This window comes from Haplochromis burtoni, unplaced genomic scaffold, assembly GCF_018398535.1.
Source record: "Haplochromis burtoni strain Fernald_Lab_line unplaced genomic scaffold, NCSU_Asbu1 Contig_499, whole genome shotgun sequence".
Lineage (NCBI taxonomy): Eukaryota > Metazoa > Chordata > Actinopteri > Cichliformes > Cichlidae > Haplochromis > Haplochromis burtoni.
The window spans coordinates 217,383-238,632 of record NW_024582860.1 but is presented as its reverse complement, the minus strand read 5'-3'; the positions used below and the strand labels follow the sequence as shown (position 1 = coordinate 238,632).

Genomic DNA, 21,250 nt, shown 5'->3' with positions numbered 1-21,250 from the left:
TTTTTTTAACCTCTCTTTTCAACCAACGGCAGTCACTCTCCTCTCCAAATAACTTCTGCTTAGCTTTCCGAGCTTCCCTCGGGTCCTCTTAATCAGCGGTCTCCACCTTTTTTTTGCCCCACGGACCGGTTTATGCCCGACAATATTTTCACGGACCGGCCTTTAAGGTGTTGCGGATAAATGAGGGAGGGGCTAATAATCGGCTCAGTCATTTTTAATGATCGTTGAAAGCCCAGATCGTAATCGTGATTAAAATTCGATTAATTGAGCAGCCCTAGTTTGGATGTAGACAAACATATCAAAGTGGCATCTATCTTTGTATGCCCCTGCTCTTTCTGCTTGCACTTTAATAACTGGATAATTTGGCTGAAGGTGACATGTTTATTAGTGGGTGGCGGTTTAGTCCGATTAACCACAATAAGCATAACAAAGTAGCTAATCATTACCAGAGCTGCTTGTAATGTGGCCACTATCAACTCTCCGATCACAAAGCCTGGCAACTTCTTGTTCTACTTGGTTTATGTTCCTCACACATCACTATTACCTTACATGAGTCAGGAAACAAAAACAAACAAACACAAAAAAACTCATGTGCGTTATACTAATTGCTCTGCAGGTTACGAGGCAGCATAATGACTCACGTGGCAACAAATGATAAGTTAGGACAGTGCCTGCAGTCATAACTGCAGCTATAACACAAGAATAAATAGCTCAAATCACTGAGAGAGACAGCTGTGTTTTTTCAGGCTAAATAAGGCTGAAGAAAACAATGTCATGACCAAGTTTTTCTTAAATCTCATCATGAAGTTCACAAGCCACACCTTTGGTATAAATTTAGAGCCACATACACATACATCACTTCACATCCACGCCCTCTCGTCTTATAATTCAATGCCAACACATAACAAAGCACAACATTAATATTACAATTTTCAATTTGCATTTGCAAAGCAAGCTGAAGACACTAGAAACTCAACATCGGGGACATCAAACAATTGTATTAGTCTGGCTTTTATCCAGGACGCTGTGTTTACATTTACATTTAATAGGAAGATCCAACCGTTTAATTCCTCTGGTTAAGTCGTGTTTACATAAGAGCTGAATGAAACTGAGCTGCAGAAGTAGTAGAGCTAATGGGAGCTTCCCCGTGCTGCTGAGCACATGCAAGACAAAAAAAATGAATGAACATACCTTCATCTCTCTATGAGTCCTCTAGGTGACCAGTTTAACGGATCCCAAGCTGGAAAAACAAAGAGGTGGGAGAAGCTGTTAGAAATTTCAGAGAGTGCCAACTTATGTCTGCCACAACAAGACACGATTATGTTATGATGACATCATTTCTTCTGCTACACTGCTGGATGCAATGAAGAAAAAGCTGGGCGGTAGATGCTCACTTTAAACGGCTTGGGAAAAAAACATCGACGACTGCACACGAAACATCTTTCTTTTCTTTACATCCTGCAACACATCTGCTCGAGAAAGAGACAGACAAGGGTGTGTATGTGTGTGTACGGGAGCTTTCCAGTCCAATAATATGTGTTGCAAAGTACACCGTGGCAGGCTGATCGCTCATTCGCAGAGCCTTTAAAGCCGTTTATGTAATGCCCAGCGCACACTGTTGTAAGTCAGTCAGTCAGCGCTAGTCAGCCAGACTTGGCTTGTGACTAAGAACGGCGAGCACAAACAAAGTAACTAGTCGCTACTCGAAGCAAAGGCTTCCTCTGTGTGTGTGTCTGTTTGTGTGCACAGATGGATAATATTGTAGCTGTTTAATGGAGTGATGGACAGTGTTAACAGCCGCACGGCGCTCGTTTCTCCGAGTACACGGCAGCGTGGTGTGCCTGCTGTCTGCACTGCACTGACTATACCAACGCTACAGCAGAGGATGACGCCATTTCTGTAGCTGACAGTAAGCTAGAAAAGGAGAACAGTTGAGCAGGCAAACACTGGGAAAATCCAGGGAACCGCGGTCGCAAGTCACCTGCCCGTGTCACGGCCATTTCTCTCATCGGAGACTGGGATAACGCTGTGTTTTTTGTTACAGGAAAACTGCACCGAGACCATCCATTTTCGTTTTCGCTTCTCTCTCTCCCTCGGTGTCGGTGCACTGCTCTCTGCGGAGAGTGCGCTCGACGGCAATAAATAAATAAATAAATAATATATATATAAATGTAGAGCGAGGGAGCGAGATAATAACACAGTAGCTAGACCCCAAAAACCTTTACAGATATGTCATATCACCGCCCTGGTAGTACAAAACACGTCAAGTTGAGCCCCCCCCCCGAAAAAAGAAAAAAAGTGAAGCTCGGCCGTGCAGACCGATTGGAAGTCACTTTCTGAACGGAATGCTCTACTGTGGCATTTCGCTGAACGTTCACGGAGCAGCGATGAGTGGAGATTTGCTCCCGACAAAGAAACAAGTCGACGAAACGGTTTGCAACAAGGTCAAGCTCGAAGACTTGCAACGCAGCAACATCGCGTTAATCCCCCCCCCCAAAATCACCACCACCACCACCAACACACAATTTTATTGTTGTAACACAAGCCAAGGTCGCAGTCCTCTTTTGGTTTAGTTCACGGAGGATACAATGTCATCCGCCCCAGACAATTTGCTAGACCGAGCCGATGCGAGTGAGTGGACTGACCACCACTGCTAGCACCATTCCCAACAACGTTAACACACTCGTACAAGCTTCGAGGCTCGGTAGTCTTTTCTCCTGTTCTAAAAGCTGCTACAGTGATCAACTAGAGCGTCGAGCTCATTTAAACCTCTCCACTAGTGATTCACGTCCAAGCAGTTTGTTACTTAACATACGTAACATAATAATAACCACAAAAAAAAAAATACTGGTCAAGCACCCACAACACCGAGAATAACAAGTCATCACTAGCAGTAGGTGGGGAAATATGGACAACCTTTGAGCTGATTTTTATCCCCACAACTGATCAAATGGGCGAGTTCCTTGATACACGGTAGCTCCAACCTACATTGGACAAGTCAGTCGTGAGGAGCCAGACGTTACTGGTGGCACAAAAGGAAAGCCTGACAATGCATTTTACCTCCGTTTAACTATATCGTCCGCCCGCTGCTCGACAGATCTCGTCACGCTAATAAGAACTCACCGATTGTTTCGGGTAATATCACTTTTTTTTGTTTAAATGGCTATTCGCGAGCACCGTGGCAGGCGCTACTCGACGACAGCGTCCCCGAGGATTCCTCCGCTCAACAACACAACACTCCGGAGCCTGTCCAGCACACTTGAAACTATTCAGCCACGGAGTAGCATAACCTTTCACTGCGCTCATCCGCCTAATTTGGCTGGCTACGGCTTAACTTTGTTATCGAACTGAACAAGTTTTTTTTTCCTTTTCTTTTTTTAATCTGCAGGTTTCTACTGCCCTGTCGCCAAATTCATTCATTCCTCTAAACCACCCTCCATAAACACAACACAGCATTAGTTAACAAGTTAGCTAACGTCAAGGTTGGCTTGATAGCAGCAGGGAAGCAAGCTAGTAAAATGTTCTAAATAGCAACGGCTCTGCCGAACAAAAGCAGGCTTACCTATGCTGTCAAGTTGAAAAACACCTCTGGTTTTCGACGAAAGTGGATTAGTAATCCATAGGAACATTTATGAGAAAAATGCGACAGATTTAAACGTCGTCCGTTGGCCACCGAATGATGTTGGATGCGGATGGGTAAAAGTCGTTTTCGCAGAGCTGCTGTTTGCCTTGTTGAGTAGCTCCTCTAGCCTAGCTCTTTCTGTGATCCTTCCCCCTCCTCCTGAGAATGATTGACGGGTATACTAATCCCGCCTTTTCAAAAATAAACCCCTCCAATTGGATGGCAGCGACAAAGAAAACGCCTTAGTAACACATGATTGGTCAACCGTGGAGAAAAAAAAAATCCATGGTAAAGTGTCCGATGTACCCTACTGGGTGGTTGTTGACACAATACCGGAGAATACCAAGACAAAAATGTTGAAAAACTACAACACCCAGTCTTAGAGTACTGGTGTGTTAGGTATGTATGACAGAGTAGCCCGACAGTCGAAGTAAGGTTTTTCTTGGTAACTTACATGTAAGGGATATTGTACCGGGCAATGTAGAGATATAAATGCAACGGAGATTAATGCGCTGCACCTATCTGACGTTGCCTAGCTACTTCGCGCCTGCTCTGTAACGTAGACGAAACATATATATGTAGCTCATCAACACTAGCTGGAGAAGTACAAGGCTTGTAGCGTGCTCTACTGTAACGGCGCTAGCTTAGCATAGCACCAGATGAAGTAGCCGACAGCACACCGGTTTAAAATGATATGAAGGTCTGGATATAACAGTTATATTTTGTGCCTTACTCGACCAGCGTGGAAGTGGATGATTTTATCTTGAGAAAGAAAGACATACTGAATGGTGATACACCATTGTGTTAGCCTGCTAACGCTAGCCCAGTAGCAGTGTGGCTAACCGGAATTCAGCACCGGCTAGTTAGCGGACTGAGTCTGCCAAGGTGGGTGGAGTTAAAGTTTCGGTATGTGTTAAGATTCCACGGTAGCATTGTATTTTAAAAGTGGTGTTTTCTGCTCTGCCGGGCATGTTTCATTTCAAATTAATCACTACTGTATGTTCTTAATTTAAAGGGAGCCAGCAAGACGCGAAAACATGGTGCAGAAATGTTTCGTAGTTTTTCAGTGTGAGCGTGAAGAAAAATGCAGCTGTACACTGGTTACAATGTGGCTGAAAGTGGCGTAAACGAGGCAAACTTCCTAAATTGCGATGAATTCAGTTAACCTTTCGGTGCATAAAAGTTCAAAACGACAAAAAATACTGCAAAACTAGTGATACATGCAGTTACAATGTACACACATCAAACATCTGATCAAATATAGTTCCATAGTTTTATTTTTGGTGTCAGACTTTTCTGATCTAGTAGTCACAAATCCAAAACAGCCGCACTTTTTTTTTTTTTTTTTAAATTAAGCCGATCTTTGGGAGTTTTAAGTGCCTCACAGGTGAAGTAGTTGTTTTAAGTTATCCAGTGGCTCATGTGACAGTCTTGTCACCACTACAAGGGGAATTTATAGTTCTGTTGCCCAGTTCTGCGTAAACAGGTCAAAGTGTAACCCATAGTTACACTTTGTTCGTATGAGTAAAATGTGCTATGTGTCTGATTTCAGCTACACTTAAATGGCCTTGAGTCTCACATTCTTCTTGTCATGTCAGCACTCTATTTCCTGTAAAAAGATTCTGTCTTCAGAAAACTTGTTGCCCAATCTGTTATTTAAGAGCTTGGTCGAAGTTTGACGGTGACAAATGACAGATACAAGTAACCTCACTAATAGTATTCTTAATTTCTTTTTACTCCGGTGTTAGGTGTGTCAAATCTTCGTTTTCTAGAGCTCAGTAGTGTCAACATTAATTCCACCATATTACTTTAGGGTCATTCATCGATTAAATTTAACTGTTTTCTGTTGTGATGTGAGTTAATGTGCTTTTAGTTAATGTCTGCATTTAAAATGTTCCTTTTTAGCATTTGTTAGATTTAAAACTAAATCTGAAGAGCAACTTTTGGTATTTTCTTCTGGTGAGTAAAATTTTAAAGCAAGAGCAAGTGTTACCAGATCACCCCGGGAGTGAGTTGCTGCCCCAAGTGGAGTAGTTAAAGTATGTAGTACAGGGGTGGGGACCTCCAGGCCTCAAGGGCCAGTGTCCTGCAGGTTTTAGATATCACCCTGGGTCAACACATCTGAATCAAGCGATTAGTTCATTACCAGGCCTCTGGAGAATGTTGAGACATGTTGAGGAGGTAAATTAGCCATTTGAATCAGCTGTGTTGGATCAAGGACACATCTGAAACCTGGAGGACACCTGCCCTTGAGTCCTGGAGATCCCCCACCCCTGATATAGTAGTGAGGGATGAAGGGAGCAGAAGATCATATTTGAGCATCATCTGCAGTGTGGTGCTTGTGGTACCAGTTGGTCGTAGTGACAAGAGTCCTGAGCATTAAAGTTAAACTGTCAGTTTAACAGTCTCTGTTCCTGTCCTCAGCTATGGTCATGCAAACAGCTTAAATGAGCTTTTCAGGCAATTCCAGTGTTTTGGGCACTTGACTAGGATTCTTCCTTGACACACCTTAGGTGTAGTGTTTCAGGCAGGTTTCACCAGGAGGACACCCGGAGTAGACCAGGATACACTGGAGAGATCTCTCTACTAGTTTGATAATGTCTTGGTGTACCCCTGGAAAGGGCTGATGCGGATGGTTAGTTATTCCACATTCCAGATATTTCGTAACTTGGATGTCAGAACTTGGGAGTGACGTTACTCTTATAATATTTTTTCCCCCTTAAAAACCTGCTGCAAAACATTCATGGATGGAGCCATGAATGTCTTAGACTTTACTAGTGTTTATGCTCAGTGCAGACATCTTGGATTGTTAGCTCTGGGATTGTGGGGCTGCGCTGATGTTCCAAGTAGAAAATCCAAGTTGAGGGGGCATTCCAGATTCAAATTTCAACTGGGAACTTGGAAATTCTGACTTATTTAGGAATACACTGTGTGTCTCTACTAGAATGCTGCCCCTGTAACTTGGACCAGGAGAAGCAGCAGAAAATCAGTCGACATTTAGAGTATATAAGTCTGTCATTGTACATTAGATGTATTTAACTATTCTGTTTAATGCAAAACGGTTCTAGCACTTAAAAATAAATAAATAAGGCTTTGAAAAATAATGAAAACTCTGAAAGAAGATGCAGACATTCACACTTTTAGGACATGACTGGGCTTGAAGGCATAATGTTCATTAATGAATTCAAAATTCACATTCCACACGTCAAGCCATAAAAATAACAAATCCAAACAGGAATGTTTTTTGTATATAATAGTTAAAATGGCGTTTTGAATTCATCAGAACTTCAGTGTTCAAAACAAAGTTGCACCCATAGTGGGGTATTTTTATTTTTATTTATTTTTATTTTTATGGTTTGTTCTTTGTTCTAGTGACGTTGTTATGAGGCCAAATGACACAGTGCATGCATTCGCTCAAAAACCAAATTTTTCTTTTAATAAATTGCTTTTTGTGTTCTTTATTTTCCATTATAGATATATTGTATAAAGTTGAAGCAATGGACCATGGCACCGAGGCTGCTGCTGACCGAATCTTGCTGGAACCATATAAATACTTGTTGCAACTGCCAGGTGAGTCTCTTTGTCTCTCAGTGACCACAGGGGCAGGAAGGAGATGTAGATAAACAAGCAGCTGTAATGTCTTAAGTTTTTAAGTTAGTGCCTATTCAAATCGACCTGGCATGGTTCTCCATGGTTTTCAGGGTTTTCCACTAGGCCATAGTACCTGGTACCAGGTACTTTTTTTAGTACCTGCTCGCCCCGGGTTCAAAGCGATCTGAGTAAAATACTAAAATGCCATCGATTGGCTGGTCAGTAGTGTCACTCGATGAGTCATAAGAGCGTCTCATTCGGGAAAATTAAACCGCCATTTTTGAAACCCAGCAACGAGGGAGATGATTACAAAAATCAACGCTGTGATCCCCGAGTCTGACAAAAAGCCACAGACTCAGCAGCAGGTATATTCATGCGGCAACATCCACCTTTTTTGTAGCATTCGCGTCATATGTTAATTACCTCGCAGGATGCTTGGATGCGTTGCTATGACGACAACCATGCACATTATGTAGTACTGGATTGTAATTGAAAACCAGTCGAGTTGTGGTGATCCGTGGCGAGTCGATCCAAGTAGGTACTAATGGAAAAGGGGCTTTACATATAGCTGATGAGTACTTTAGCTACACTGACCTGAGCTGCTTGCTTCCTTTTTAGTATTTGTGGAACAGAGCATGAGGACAATATCTTGGATACTGAACACGATAAAAGGCTCCAGTTCAGACACAGTCGGCACAATAAAGATCGGCAGATGTTGGTCTTTTTATAAACACCGTATGATGCTGCAGTACTGGTATATTAGGTGTTAAACTAAAGAATGTCACACAAGCAGTATTTGTTTCTAGTAATCAGGTTTGAAAACGTGGGGTTGTCTAATTTATGATAACTGGAATAGTCTCCTGATGTCCTCACTGCAGGAGTAAACATCTGTCAGACAGTCAAGAACTGTGGGTTTCACAGATGATGAACTCAAAAACACTCAAATGCTAACTGTGAGAGCAAATGATTCTGACTTCTTCGGGAGTCTGATAAGGGAGTGTGTGCGCAAGTCTGTGACTAATAGCTGAGATACACAGATATGGGTTTGGATGTTACCATATTTCATATTTTATGAGGGGAAAAGGTTCATTGAGGATTCCAGTCTTCTTAAATTATTGGTGTCTGAGGGGAAACTTTGACAAAAGGATGAGTGTAAAAGAATTATGGTTATACATTGGAAAAGGGATTGTCTTATAATCAGTTGAGCATAATCATAAGTTATAGCTTACAGATTTCAGCTTTTAACAAAGTATTTCAAGTAATTTTTGTGTTTGGCGCATTTGCTCTAATGTCTTTGAAATAAAACCACACTAACTGACTGATATTTGCTATTACATTATAATATGTAGTTTTGCAGCAGTATATTGCTTTCTTTTTGTTGAGGGTATTATTATTTTTTCTAAGCTTTAAAGTTACATGCTTTTTATTTCAATGTTCACCACAGACTGGCTTGACAATAATTTGAGCATAAACCAATTTGCTGTATTTGTAATCTCTTTGATTCGAGTATGAGGCTGTAATTCACAGAATAATGACTTCTAATATTAATAAAATGGAACAGCTGTAGAAATGAGACAATGAAACCCTGAAATGAGCAAGCTGTGCACATCTCTGTGCATGTTTAAGTGTTTTCTTTAGCGTGGATTCTCATTCCTAGCAGCTGTTTTTGAGATTTAATTATTGCTTCAGTTTTGATTGGTCACTTCTCGTCAGTAGAGAAAAGCCTGACCTAACACCAGACGTTAATTTGGATAAATGAGACATGTGCCTGGTATTTGTTAGTAGGGTTGTTTCTCTGCTAGAAGTTGCACCCTTTTTCCTTCCTGGCTCTGTGTTTCACAAATTACATTTTAAATGGAACAAAGGATGGCGCCAGGTCTCTATTTTAAGTTGAGGCGATGTTGGTTAATATTGAAAGAACTGCATTTGGAATATACTCGAGCCCTTTTAAGGCATAGTGTCTAAATTGTAAGATAGACATATCATTATACTCCTAATGGTTTAGACTATGGCTTTGAGCACTCGGTGAAAACTGCTTTACAGCACAGTTCAATAGGATGAAGGAGGAAAAGATGCCTTAAATGTTGTCTTTGAAGATAAAAATATCTGTTAATCCTGCCTGTGTTTCCAGCTTTTTAGTGTTTTAGTCAGGTAGGAGCTCAGCGGGAGCTGATCAACTAATGGTTTAAATGTTCACCCTCACTTAATCTTCAACTGTGTTTTGTATAAGTGGAGTTAAAATGTGTTTTATCTGTGTGAGACTGGTGTTTATTTAGCCTCATTGCACACTAAATGCAAAAGCCATTTCTTTGAGAACACTCTGTACCTGCAACTCTATAATTAAAGCTTTGGTCCATACGTTTTCGTAAAGTGACAAAATTTTTGTGATTTTTACCCCTGTGCAGCACAACAGTGGATTTTTCACTCCAACAATTAAGATGTGAACAGACTTCATGCTTCAATTCAAAGGGTTTAACAAAAGTATTGCATTAACTGTTTAGGAATTATAGCCATTTTTATACACAGTCCCCGATTTACAGAGGCTCAAAAGTAAATGGCCAAGTCAGTTACAAGCAGTCCGATCTGTTTTCCTTTATTATTTCATGACATATCAGAACTCTTAGTTGGTGGAGTAGTCATTTACTACGACTACTGGGGCCTCCACCAGAGCCCAGCATGTGGTAAATGAAGATTATTTTAGATTGGAAATCAAGGAAATTGACTGTAATAGAGTGAAGGAATGGAAAAAAGGAAGGTTTAAATGACCATAATGGGTCCATTTGGGGGTGGGACAACCCCGAAATTGTCCACATGAAGTCTTTGTGTGAAGTAATACCACTGTAGATGCCACGTCCTTTTAGGATAAAACAATTGATCTTTTTCTTTTTTTTTCTTTCTTTTTTTTTTTGTTCTGCTCTTTCGGTAGGAAAACAAGTGAGAACAAAACTCGCCCAAGCATTTAACCACTGGCTCAATGTTCCCGAGGACAAACTGCAGGTGAGAAAAATCATCCGTTTTGCTGCCAGAGCTGTCTGGTGTTAATTGTTGCTGACAGATTTAGGAAGGTGAAATGAAACTGTGCTCGTTCAGAACAGGTAGTTTATTTTTGCAATGCGACCATTTTGCATTTTATCAGCATAGTTGTTCCTAAGTGTAAAGCTTGTGAGAAGAGCTTAGAGCGCACATGATTAATTAAAGGAGATTGTTAATGCAGCTGAGGATTAAGTGGAACGAGATGGTGGGGGGGGAAAAAACGATGCAAAGCTTTTAAAAACTGTTCAGTTTCTCTGCATTTTAAACCCTTGTTTCTCCAGTTTTAATGAATTCCTAAGATTGAATGCATTGTGTTTACCTTTGGTGTGTTATATTTGTTCATGTTGCTGGAGCATTAGAGATGCACACTTGGGTAACACAGTGACTTGCATATACTGTGTATGTCGCCATTGTGATTCAAACACTGGTTTTCAACTCTGCGGTGCAAGTTTTCTCCATGGCTGTGCTAGTTTGTGGTGCCAGAAGTTGCCTTATTTGGACTAGTGTAGTGCAAAGTTATCAGCTAAAGCTAGATATTTTGGTTAACAAAATTAATTCATGGTTCAACAGCGACAGATCTGCTAATTATTACAAAGTAACAGACTAATAAACTACAGTTACACTCGCCAAGACTGAAGCACAAACATCTGTGATGAACTGTACCACACATGTACAGTCAATCGGCTTAAAACATGCACGCAGAATGAAGAGGTCCAGTTTAATAAGGTAAAGCCTAGTAGACTATGAAGTTGGGCATCTTTAACGAGTGTCTATGGGGATTGGCTCTGTTTTTGACGCTGGTCTCAAGTGGCCACCACAGGAATTTCCAGTTTTATCACTTCCTTGTTGGCTTCCTTTTTCAGCCTGCTGCTGGTTAAAGGTACACTGTGTAAAATGTCACTGCTAGATGTCGGTGGATTGCAGATTTCATTCAGCTGAACTTTGTTTTCTTACCCCTCCCAATTCAAGTGATGGTGGCTGCTGTAAGACAAACAACTCTGGCCAGCTGTAGTGAGTCAGTTTAGCTCAGCTGTCAATGCCTCCACATCGGTTTATTCTCGAGAAGGCTTTATAACTTGTAAAAGGAGTTCAATATGAATTGATGAGTCAGTGAAGCTCATTTCTGTCTGATGACAGTGATACTGAAATTAGTTGTTGAGGACTTTTCTTTCTGTAAGTGCTGCCGTTTTTGCTGCTGTTAGCGGTTTTAGTGTGACTGATCTAACATTGTTGAACTTTTTTTTTTTTCTTTTTTTTTTAAGGACAGCCAAGCTTAACATTAACTGGCATAATGTTAGCTTTTAATCAGCTGTGGTTGATTAGCTGGCTCGTTGTCAGCAGTTTGGAGGCTAATTTCCTGATGATATGTAATTGTAACAATATTGGGAATAAATAAGTTTGTTTATGCATGTTTTTGTGTGTTAGAGCCCTGACTTCAGCTTAGGAGATGGAATTGGGTCGGCAACTGTATTCAAGATGGGAGGGCAACATGGTAGCTTCCAAAAACCAGTGCCCGTCTGTCTTTTTAATGGATTAATTCTAACTTGATAGGAATGCATCTCTGTGTGTTGGCGATGCCGTAATTGTTGCATTACGTAATTGCATACCAATCGATGTGCGCTTAGAAGTAAATTCTTTTTACCTCAAAAGGACTGACTGTACCTTTTTAATGAATTGTCATTTTATAACTGCTAGTGACCTTGTTTACATTACATGTAGCCAGCTGACTGCTTTAAGAGAGGAGTGAGAGGTGTGACAGCTACAAGGCATGATTCCTTATCCCATCTGTACATCTCTAAATTGACGGCCACATTATTACACGTTTAGAGGGCCGATTCAAAAAGAGCTCATGTTGCTCTGATGACTGGTCATTGAGCTAGTTAGAGGCACAAGGTTCATTCATCATCCAGCTTTGTGGCTTGAAGCTAAATTTGATGCAACTAACAACACCAAGCTGTGTCAGATCAGGGCATGTTGTGTAGACATTTTCATTTATTTATTTATTTATTTAAAAATCTATTTTTATGACACTGATTTCCATCCCCTGAATGCCACAGAAGCTCCCAGTAAACTCCACTAAGGAATGGTCTACATAGAAATGCAGAGAAGAACAAATGAAATATGTCAAACAATCCCTTTTATTGGCTACACTTTATAAAGACATTAAATGCAATACATCAGAAAAACAAGATAACTCCATGCCTAGAGGTATGCTAAACACTGTAAGAATGTATGTGGTGATACATGTTTTACTTCCAATAGTACGTGTTTGTGGCTTTACTCACTGAATTCAGTTCAGTGTATATTTGTTCATACAAGTTTCACTGCTTACACTCTTTTTTTATGAGTTTGTGTGCATGCTGGGCATCACATCACCCTTTCACTAGAAGACTGGGATGGAAATTTCATAATGATTGCAGAACTTCTCAATTGTCTTCTTTTGTTTCATTTTCTCTGAAGCTGGATGGACAAATGAAAGCAAATGTGGATTAACAGCAGTTTCAGTATGATGTGGCAGCTGCTGTTTATATTGGGATATTTCAAGATGAAAAGCATTTAAAACTTGGTTGATCTTTTAAAGAAAGTTATGCTTAGTTGTAGATTGTTTTTTTTTTTTGTTTAGTTTTTTATAAAAGTGGGTAGGCCATAGTCGCTATAGATTATTTTATACAACATATTCCAGATGTTAGTAAATCGTAAAGTAGGGCTGGGCCATATCATACCATTCACGGTAATGTTGGGCAACGATATGGGTAAAACGTGCATGCGCAGTGCCGTCGTTATTACAGTGTTGTTGTTGTTTTTGGGGGGGGGGGATACGGCAAAATCGACAGTGCCCCTTATAATCCCGTGGGCCTTATGTATGAAATGGTTGTGTTTACTGACCTTTATGTCGTACACGGTGCTCGAAAATCTGTCAAATGTTTTAGTACGACTTTGCTAAGCTACGAAGCCGCACTGCTTGATGGATTGTCGGAGCATTACGGCTATCGTAGGCAGGAGGCTCGCGGAATGATACGTACGTACAATATTACCGTATTGTGTGTATATAACCTTTTTAAGTTTTGTGGATATTATACATGGTTATGCTGAGGATATGTTGGCCAATTTCCACTGGAAATGCCTTTTGGTTAAACTGTCAGCAAGGAATTTGCATTTGCACTATTACATTTTTATATAACTTTAATGCACATAAAAAAAACAGCTGCTCGTTTAAGTGAAAATACATTGATGGGTTTTTTTTTTTGTTTTGTTTTGGGGTTTTTTGCACTAATAAAGTTGTGGAGTTGTAAAGTATTTGGTCTAGTGTCAATTATATCGTCAGTTATATCGTTATCGCAAATTTTCAAATGTCTATTGTGATAAATATTTTTGGTCATATCGCTTCTCGCTCTAGTGCAAAGCATGTATTAGACAGCATCTGGTGAATGTTTATGTATTTAAGATGTACTGTACTTGCGTTAATCTCCAGTGAAAGACTACTTCTTTTTCAGCTTCTTGTGCTCTGATCACCTTTGTGAGACGGGGATTAGTGGATTCAAGTCACGGACTGCTTCCAGAGTAAAAACCTACAGTTCCACTCATCCATTAGATTGTTGTAGCATGTTCTTGGCTGCCTGATTAGAGTGCTACAGACACATTGAAATACAGACCGCAGGCAGATTGAAATTTCTTGAATTCCTTCCTTTTTCCTCTGTCAAATGAATTTCAGATTAGCCATTCTGGATTTATTGGTTTTATTGAGCAGGGCCCTTGCCTTTGTCTCCTTAGGGCGATCAGGCTATTGATCCTATTATACTGATAGCATTAGCATTGTACTGACTCAATACTGTTCTTGTTTGCATTGACAAAGCTACCTAATCTGTGTTTTCTGAATCTGCATGCCTTTTTATGGTGGAAAATGCAGAAGTGCTGAGCCTGTCGGGTCTCATTACAGTTGCTGTTCAACAGGTCTGTTTGTCCTGAATGTTTTATAAACCCCTCACAAATAGAGGAATCTTAGCTCTGCAGTAAAGCCCGGAGGTCTCACACGGTTGTCTCCTGTGTAGTCTCCCGTAGTTTCCAAAGAGCAGTCCAGTCTTATTTTTGATGACCATTTTCAGGCATCTATTTAACAAAAAATAAGTACACGGATACAGTTTGTGGGGGAAAGTAATAAAGTTGTCATCAGTGCGGTCATGTCAGCGGTTCCCATGAGACACTGTTTACCTCAGTCTTTAATCACATTCTGCAGCTTTTACAGCAGATTGAAATAAACTCAGATTGCAAAAAGAATAACTTAAACAGTTTAGCCTGCAGTGTCATGTTTGATTATTTTCACACTGTATGTAGGTCAAATTTATTAAAGCTGAGAAAACACTTTATGAATCCTTAGTTTTGAGTTTGGTTGAGTCTGCGATGTTGTTGACAGGGTGTATGACGTGCATTCATAAGCAAGCTGTGTGAACATCTACTCTCGTTCTCCTGATAATTCCACTTTAGTGGATACTTCCCTGTTACGGTGCAGCAGTTGGTTTAAATGTACTTCAGATACAACAGCCCTGTCTCTTCCATGCATCTCCCTCCGTCTCTGTAGAAGCGCCATAAACTCCTGCTGAACCCACAATGCAGATTGAGAGCGCGCTCCTCGTCATCATTAGTGTACTGCCAAGAAGTCATCGTTGCCGCCGCCATGGAAACAACCATGGCTTCAGATAGATGGAGGCAGTGACAGCGGTACTCTCTCTCGTTCACTTGGCAGTGCATTTTTTATCAAGCCCCATATGTGCTTCTGTACTGCGTATGACAGCACAGGTGGTGGAGGCTTGGGGAAATTCCCTGTGTTCATCATTTTCCTTGTGACCTTTAGCTGATGGCTTTCCTTTTGTTTTCTCTGACACTGTTGATGCTATATTTTTTATATACAGTCTTTTACTTTAGAAACACATATTCATGAGTGCTCGCAACCTCAGGCCAAGAGCTTCTCATGTTTTTGTGACAGAGTGGGACAACAGGGGAGGGGGAAAAAAGACTAGGAATCAATGTCAGGTTCTCATGAAATATAATGTGGATAAAAATGTAACTACTGGAATAATGAAGGCATGCTTAAAGTATTTCCGATGCACGGGCTGGCATTTGAACTTGTAATATCTGACGAGGTTATTATTACATGCGGCGGATGACCTGCAGACGATCACATCACAGTAAAAGCTGGACCAGTCAGCAGCATCAGTATCATACGTTATAACAGGAAATTTTCCAAACCATGCATTTTGGTAAAATAAGGTTAAAATACTGATACTTCTCTGTTTTGAAAACTGATATGAAGATGTTGAGCTCAGTAAGTTGTGCAGAATAGTGAAGAAAAGTCTCTGCCGTGTATGGGAGTATTTTAGCTTTAATCAAGGTGAATTAGTTTGTACGACTTGGTCTCAAAATGGCTTAAAATGGTAATTCTTTGAACCTCCTCTCTGTTCAGTCCATTAATGTGACGTTATCAGCCAAGACAACAAATGTCAACTGGTTCTTCAGCAATAATCTATGGAAGACGTTAGGTGAGTGTCTATTAACTAATTTGCTATGCATTTAAATGGAAATTTGGACAAACTAGTCTGAGATTTGGAAAGTTTTACTCTTAAAACATGGGCAGCACTGTGGCGCTGTGGTTCGCATTGCTACTGGGTTTGTTTGTGTGGGTTCTCGCCGGGTACTCTGGCTTCTTCCCACAATCCACAGGTCCCTGCAACCCTGAATTGGATACGTGGAAGAGAATGGATTGATATTCCCAAACGTTTCTAACTTTTTTTTAATTTTATTTTATTTTTTACAAAGAATCATTTAGGAGATGCAAAACACATCTGAGCCCATAGTGACCATTACTAATGAGTATAAAATAATATAAATAATTTTATGCCACATGTCTGCTCTGCAGTAGGTTATTACTGATTTATTTATTTAACTAACAGAACAGTTGTGAAACACGGGGGGGATTTTAGCATGTTGAGGCCTGCTTTGAAACAGTAGCTATAAAGCCTATGCAGGTCGCTTTGACTCAATCCTCAGATCCAGAATACCAGCAAGCCAGCAGCATTGACAGTGAAAGCAAACAAATCTGTTCACACACTGTTAAACCCCGTTTACCTCTGACTTTTTGTTTTGACTTGGATTCCATAGCTGAGGACTAGTCACACATGTGTATGTGTTCATGCAAGCACCACTATTGATGTTCAGCAAAAGGGGGATGCGGTGCCAGGGGACAGATGTAGGACATGACCCACATAATAGCTAAAAATACAACATTAAAACTTATTTTTTTTCTGTGTATAGGGTTCACATTTTCTAACGTCATAACTCTGATCTAGTTATTACCAGAGACACTGGTTGTAGTACAAACCATTTCTACCATCTTCACCTTCACTTCACGTATTGACCCCAACCAGTTAACCAGCATTGGTTTAAGCAGCTATTTATGGGCTCACTATTTGTTACCTAGTCCTCACATTTATTGCTACGGTGACTAACATCACTATCGCTGTGTGCCCGGAAGAGGTGTCAAGTTAGAAATGTGGATAACTATTTGTAATAAACCTGTATTACAGGATTTCTCTCACAGTAGTCAGTTATTTAATTAGTTCAGAGCTCACTTATCAACATAGTTGAAATTTCTCTGGCTTCACTGCACTGCTTAAAAATGATACGCTTCTGTTTGCTCTTATTAAAACAAGAGCGTGTGAAGGCAAAATATGGGAACTCGGCATAAATACTAACATGATTATTTATTTTTAAATGAATCCCAGATAACAGCTGTGGATTTTTCAACATTGGCAGAATATCTATAAATCCATAAATCATTTGGACACTAAAACACTAAAATGGATGAATGAAGCTATTTTTTTTTTGTGAATGACACAATCCAGTAGGCATGGTGTGAGTGACCAGTGCTGCAGCCTGCTTCAGGTATAAATGTGATCACCTGCTGTAATCTCGCCAAGTGTGACGGTTTTATGGCAGAACATAACTGGCTTGTTGTTTTCATTTACCTCCTGTCATCATGTCAGACTCGGTATGCTTGTTTTTTGTGAATGTGTCTCTGCATTTTTAATAGATTACTGATTATAGCTTTAGCAAACTGAGTTTCTGCGTCACTAACCTCTTGTGATAATCAATATAGACTTGCGGAGTAGTGGCACTCGGGGCTCAAACAGCATTATGCAGTGACAGCCTGACTCATTAAATTCCTTGGAGAATGGAGACACTTAAAAGTCCAAAACCTGAAAATTGTTTGTGCTTGTGTTCGGGTTTGATTGCTGCTGCTGTTATCTGAAGCGCTCTAGCTGAATTTCAAGTTGATTGAGCCATTGTTTCTTTTTTGTTTTTTCCCCTGATGGTGCATTGTAATTTGCAGTGAACCTTTTTAAATATTTCAGAATGTGTTTTTTTTGTTGTTGTTGTTTGTTTGTTTGTTTTTTCCATCTAAATAATACATTTTCATGTTCATGCATGCATTTATTGTAGCTTTACCCACGTCCCCTGCTTTGTAAGTGGCTCACTGAGGTTTCAGGGTGAGCAAGTGTTTGGGACCCTGCCGAAGGAAAGGTTGTGTTTGGCTGATAAACTGCTCAACTGGCCTAGCCTTGGCCATCTGCCTGACCCACTGAGTCACTCTTTGTGCTCTCAGGCCTCATACAAACAGCTTTCATTACCAGGCCACCCCACTTGTCTTTTAAATCAGCAGGGCACTCGAGCAGGCTGTAAGGCCAGCTCAGGACAGCAGACACCTGATGGCCACTGTGACTGTTGTGAGTCGACGTGGGCCGTTTTTGGGTTAACGGGGTGTGTGTGTATGTGTGGGGCTCGGTTTTCCACTGATAAATGAATACTATTATTTGGCATTGGTTCGTGAAGCACAGCATAAACAGTATGTGGTACATGTGTGCTGCCACATAGTGGTGAAGATCAGGGTAGAATATATCTACAGTGCCCTTGACTCACCACAGCAGTGCTCTGGATGTTGAGGCTGGTAGGTCATATTGTATTAAAAAGCTTGTCAGTACACTCATCGTAATGACTAAGGTTAAGCATTCAGCCTTCCTCATCGTCTCTGTGGAGGAGGTTAAAGTGCACCAAGCCCAGCAATGACGCCTCTAATTGCTCAACCATGCATTTCCTATAACCTCGTCAAAGCTCTGTGTCTCTCCTGACAGCTGCTCCGTCACAGTGTGAGTCTGCTCCGGGCCAGAGTGCATCTTTGCTGAGCTCTTCATGCTCAGACTGACTGCTTAGCTTGTTTCAGCACCAACTGTTTTGTTTACTGATGAAGACTTTGACTTGTGGAGCAGTGCAGACAAGAGTGTAGACATGGCACCCTCTGCTGTATACAAGTTGTAATGCATAATTTACACAGAGCCTCTGACAACCTGTTGGAGTCTGTTTGAGCTGGAGGAGAGACTGTTTGTTTCTTTAAAAATATTTCCTCTGCACTGGAAGCTCTCGTAAAGATAAAACATTAACAACTGTACAAGAAGATATTTTACTTCCGGATACATTTTTATATGAATTAACACAAACACACTTGTTCTTATGTCCAGGTGATCATTGAGGTGACTGAGATGCTACACAATGCCAGCCTGCTGATAGATGACATTGAGGATAGTTCCAAGCTGCGTCGAGGCTTCCCTGTGGCACACAGCATCTATGGCGTTCCTTCTGTTATCAACTCGGCCAACTACGTGTACTTCCTGGGGTTGGAGAAGGTGCTGATCCTGGAGCACCCTGAGGCGGTGCGAGTGTTTACCCGTCAGCTTCTTGAGTTGCATCGCGGTCAGGGCCTCGACATCCACTGGAGAGACACCTACACCTGTCCCACCGAGCAGGAGTACCGCAAAATGGTGCTGCAGAAGACAGGAGGGCTGTTCGGCCTCGCTGTAGGCCTGATGCAGCTCTTCTCAGACTGGAAGCAGGACCTGAAACCCCTCTTGGACACACTGGGCCTTTTTTTCCAGATCCGTGACGATTACGCCAACTTGAGTTCCCGCGAGTACAGCGAGAACAAGAGTTTCTGCGAGGACCTGACCGAGGGCAAGTTCTCCTTCCCCACCATTCATGCCATATGGTCACGTCCGGAGAGCACTCAGGTGCAGAACATCCTGAGGCAGCGCACGGAGAACATGGACATCAAACGATACTGCGTGGACTACCTGGAAAAGGTGGGCTCATTTGCTTACACCCGCCAGACTCTGCGGGAACTGGAGATTGAGGCCTACCGGCTCATTAGGGAGTTTGGGGGAAACCCTCAGCTGGAAAGCCTGGTCAAACATCTTAGTCAGATGCATCACGAGGCCGAGGCCACAGCAGAGTCTAGCTGTGAGCCGCCCTCCAGCCAAAACCACTGACCGGATATTTACCTTAAATGCTGCGTGACTCCCATGCACTCCAGCACACAGATCCTTAGCTGATGCACTGATACAGACACGCACATTCCTGAAAACCTCAGTACATACCAGAACATCTCCTTCACACACTATGCTGAGTCTTCATGACTGAATTCAGAAAGCAGACCAGTCCCAAATGTTGCCTTTTGGTTTTGTGTTCATGAAGGCATCCTGCAAGAGTTGCTTTATTGTACACATAACTAACTTTTGTATCAAAGTGTAACAGTTCAATCAGCGGAAGACATGAATTGAAATTAACTTTGTTTGTTTGTTTTTTTTTCATTTTTTCTGAAAATGAAAACTACCAAGATGGCAAAAAAGCTTTTACGCCTTTTGATGTGCACAACAGTGCATAAATGTATTTCTCCCCTCCTTGTAAGCAAATGTAAATTGTTTATCTAAGAGCAAGTCTCTCCCCCCCCCCCCTCTCATGTTTAAAAATAGGATGTGGATGTCTTGGGCTTATATGTGGTTTGGAGCTCCTTAATCATCAAACCACCAGAGTGCCAAGCTTATAGGAAAGACCTCCACCACTGTACTGTCTCCTTGTTACGTAACACACTGGTTTTACATGCAAAGTAGTGTTCCTGTTGCTCATGCTCTCAGTATTTGAATACTGTGTTTATGTTTTTGTTTCAGAGGTCTTTACACCTCGAACACTTCATTAGTGTCCTACTGGTATTTATTAGGAAACAACTCTGTGCAGTAACACCTTGTTTGTACTTATTTAATAAAAAAGGTTCTTTAAAGATCACCTGTGGAAAGCAGTTCCTGGCATTAGTGCCAGGTTGATCTTTTGAATCTATTACAGTAACTAATCTGAGGACAGATGTGCAAATGACAGCTGTTCATGGAGATTCTTCAGCACTGGAGTAGTGCTAGTAATAAAAATTACAATTGCAAAAATATATTATATAATGAATTGAGTCACTATAACAGCAGGGGTTGTTATAAGCTGGATGTATAAATTTAATTGACTAATTTTAATGAATTGCACTGGTAATTGATAACATTGATGTTACTGAAATTTTTTTTTTTTAAAATAAGCTTAATAAATGGAAAGCTGAAGTGAAACTGGAAAGTCTAAGTTATAAAAATGTTTTTTTAGATGAAATAAAATCCATGAATGTTATGTCAATTTAAAAGATGAAATACTGATAACATTTTAAAATTTATGAAAGTCACACTTCACAAAGAATCTGTTCTTTTTGAAACTGAAATAGCTTTTTGCCACAAAACACACCTTTAAAAAAATATATATTTACAACATATCTTAAAGTTTTAAATATTTCAGATGTTCTGATTCTTTTCATACAATGACATTTCTGCCCTTTAGTGTCACCTAATGTCCTCTGTGTGTGGTTAACCCCCCGAAACAGCTGTGTATTACGTCAGGAGATGCAGTTAATAATTTCCAACAATTTTTAAGGACAAAGTTTTGCTCACATATACAGTAGCAGTCCAACATAAGAAATGAATTACAACTTTTTACAGGCCAACCTGACATGTAGCTACATTTCTCCAGAGCTACACATCAGGTTACGTATGTTTCCCGGTGAAGAAACAGTTTAATGTTGCTAATTCAATCTGTTTG

General features: G+C 40.7%; 2 protein-coding genes across 9 annotated transcripts in view; one reads left to right on the top strand and one right to left on the bottom strand.

Moving 5' to 3' along the window:
- The window catches only part of arid4b (AT-rich interaction domain 4B), a 40,058-nt gene extending 36,307 nt beyond the window's left edge, over positions 1 to 3,751 (bottom strand). For 2 of the 3 annotated variants that reach the window (XM_005946840.2, XM_005946842.3), the window contains exons 1-2: positions 3,563 to 3,751; positions 1,192 to 1,240 (exon numbers count right to left, since the gene is read on the bottom strand). In XM_005946840.2, coding sequence (XP_005946902.1) covers positions 1,192 to 1,197 — 6 coding nt within the window. In that variant the 5' untranslated portion in view covers positions 1,198 to 1,240; positions 3,563 to 3,751. Of the gene's footprint in view, positions 1 to 1,191; positions 1,241 to 1,394; positions 2,142 to 3,562 lie in introns of those variants that run through there. The other variant, XM_005946841.3, reaches the window with a different exon arrangement.
- Positions 3,752 to 3,921: 170 nt separating this feature from the next.
- ggps1 (geranylgeranyl diphosphate synthase 1) lies at positions 3,922 to 20,691 on the top strand. 6 transcript variants are annotated; one of them, XM_005946843.3, is made up of 4 exons: positions 3,922 to 4,021; positions 7,097 to 7,192; positions 10,140 to 10,210; positions 18,814 to 20,691. In XM_005946843.3, exons 2-4 carry the CDS (start codon positions 7,120 to 7,122, stop codon positions 19,615 to 19,617), a joined length of 948 nt encoding a protein of 315 aa, XP_005946905.1. In that variant the 5' UTR covers positions 3,922 to 4,021; positions 7,097 to 7,119; the 3' UTR covers positions 19,618 to 20,691. The 6 variants fall into 6 exon arrangements, with proteins under 6 accessions (XP_005946905.1, XP_005946907.1, XP_005946906.1 ...); XM_005946844.3 differs by lacking the exon at positions 3,922 to 4,021 and adding an exon at positions 4,029 to 4,507; XM_042213942.1 differs by lacking the exon at positions 3,922 to 4,021 and adding an exon at positions 4,029 to 4,528.
- The last annotated feature ends 559 nt before the right edge of the window (positions 20,692 to 21,250 follow it).

Coding starts and splice junctions, on each gene's coding strand:
- ggps1 (XM_005946843.3), top strand. CDS start 7,120: ATGGACCATGGCACCGAGGCTGCTGCTGACCGAATCTTGCTGGAACCA. Junction 7,193..10,139: donor ATACTTGTTGCAACTGCCAG/GTGAGTCTCTTT, acceptor CTCTTTCGGTAG/GAAAACAAGTGAGAACAAAA. Junction 10,211..18,813: donor TTCCCGAGGACAAACTGCAG/GTGAGAAAAATC, acceptor TCTTATGTCCAG/GTGATCATTGAGGTGACTGA.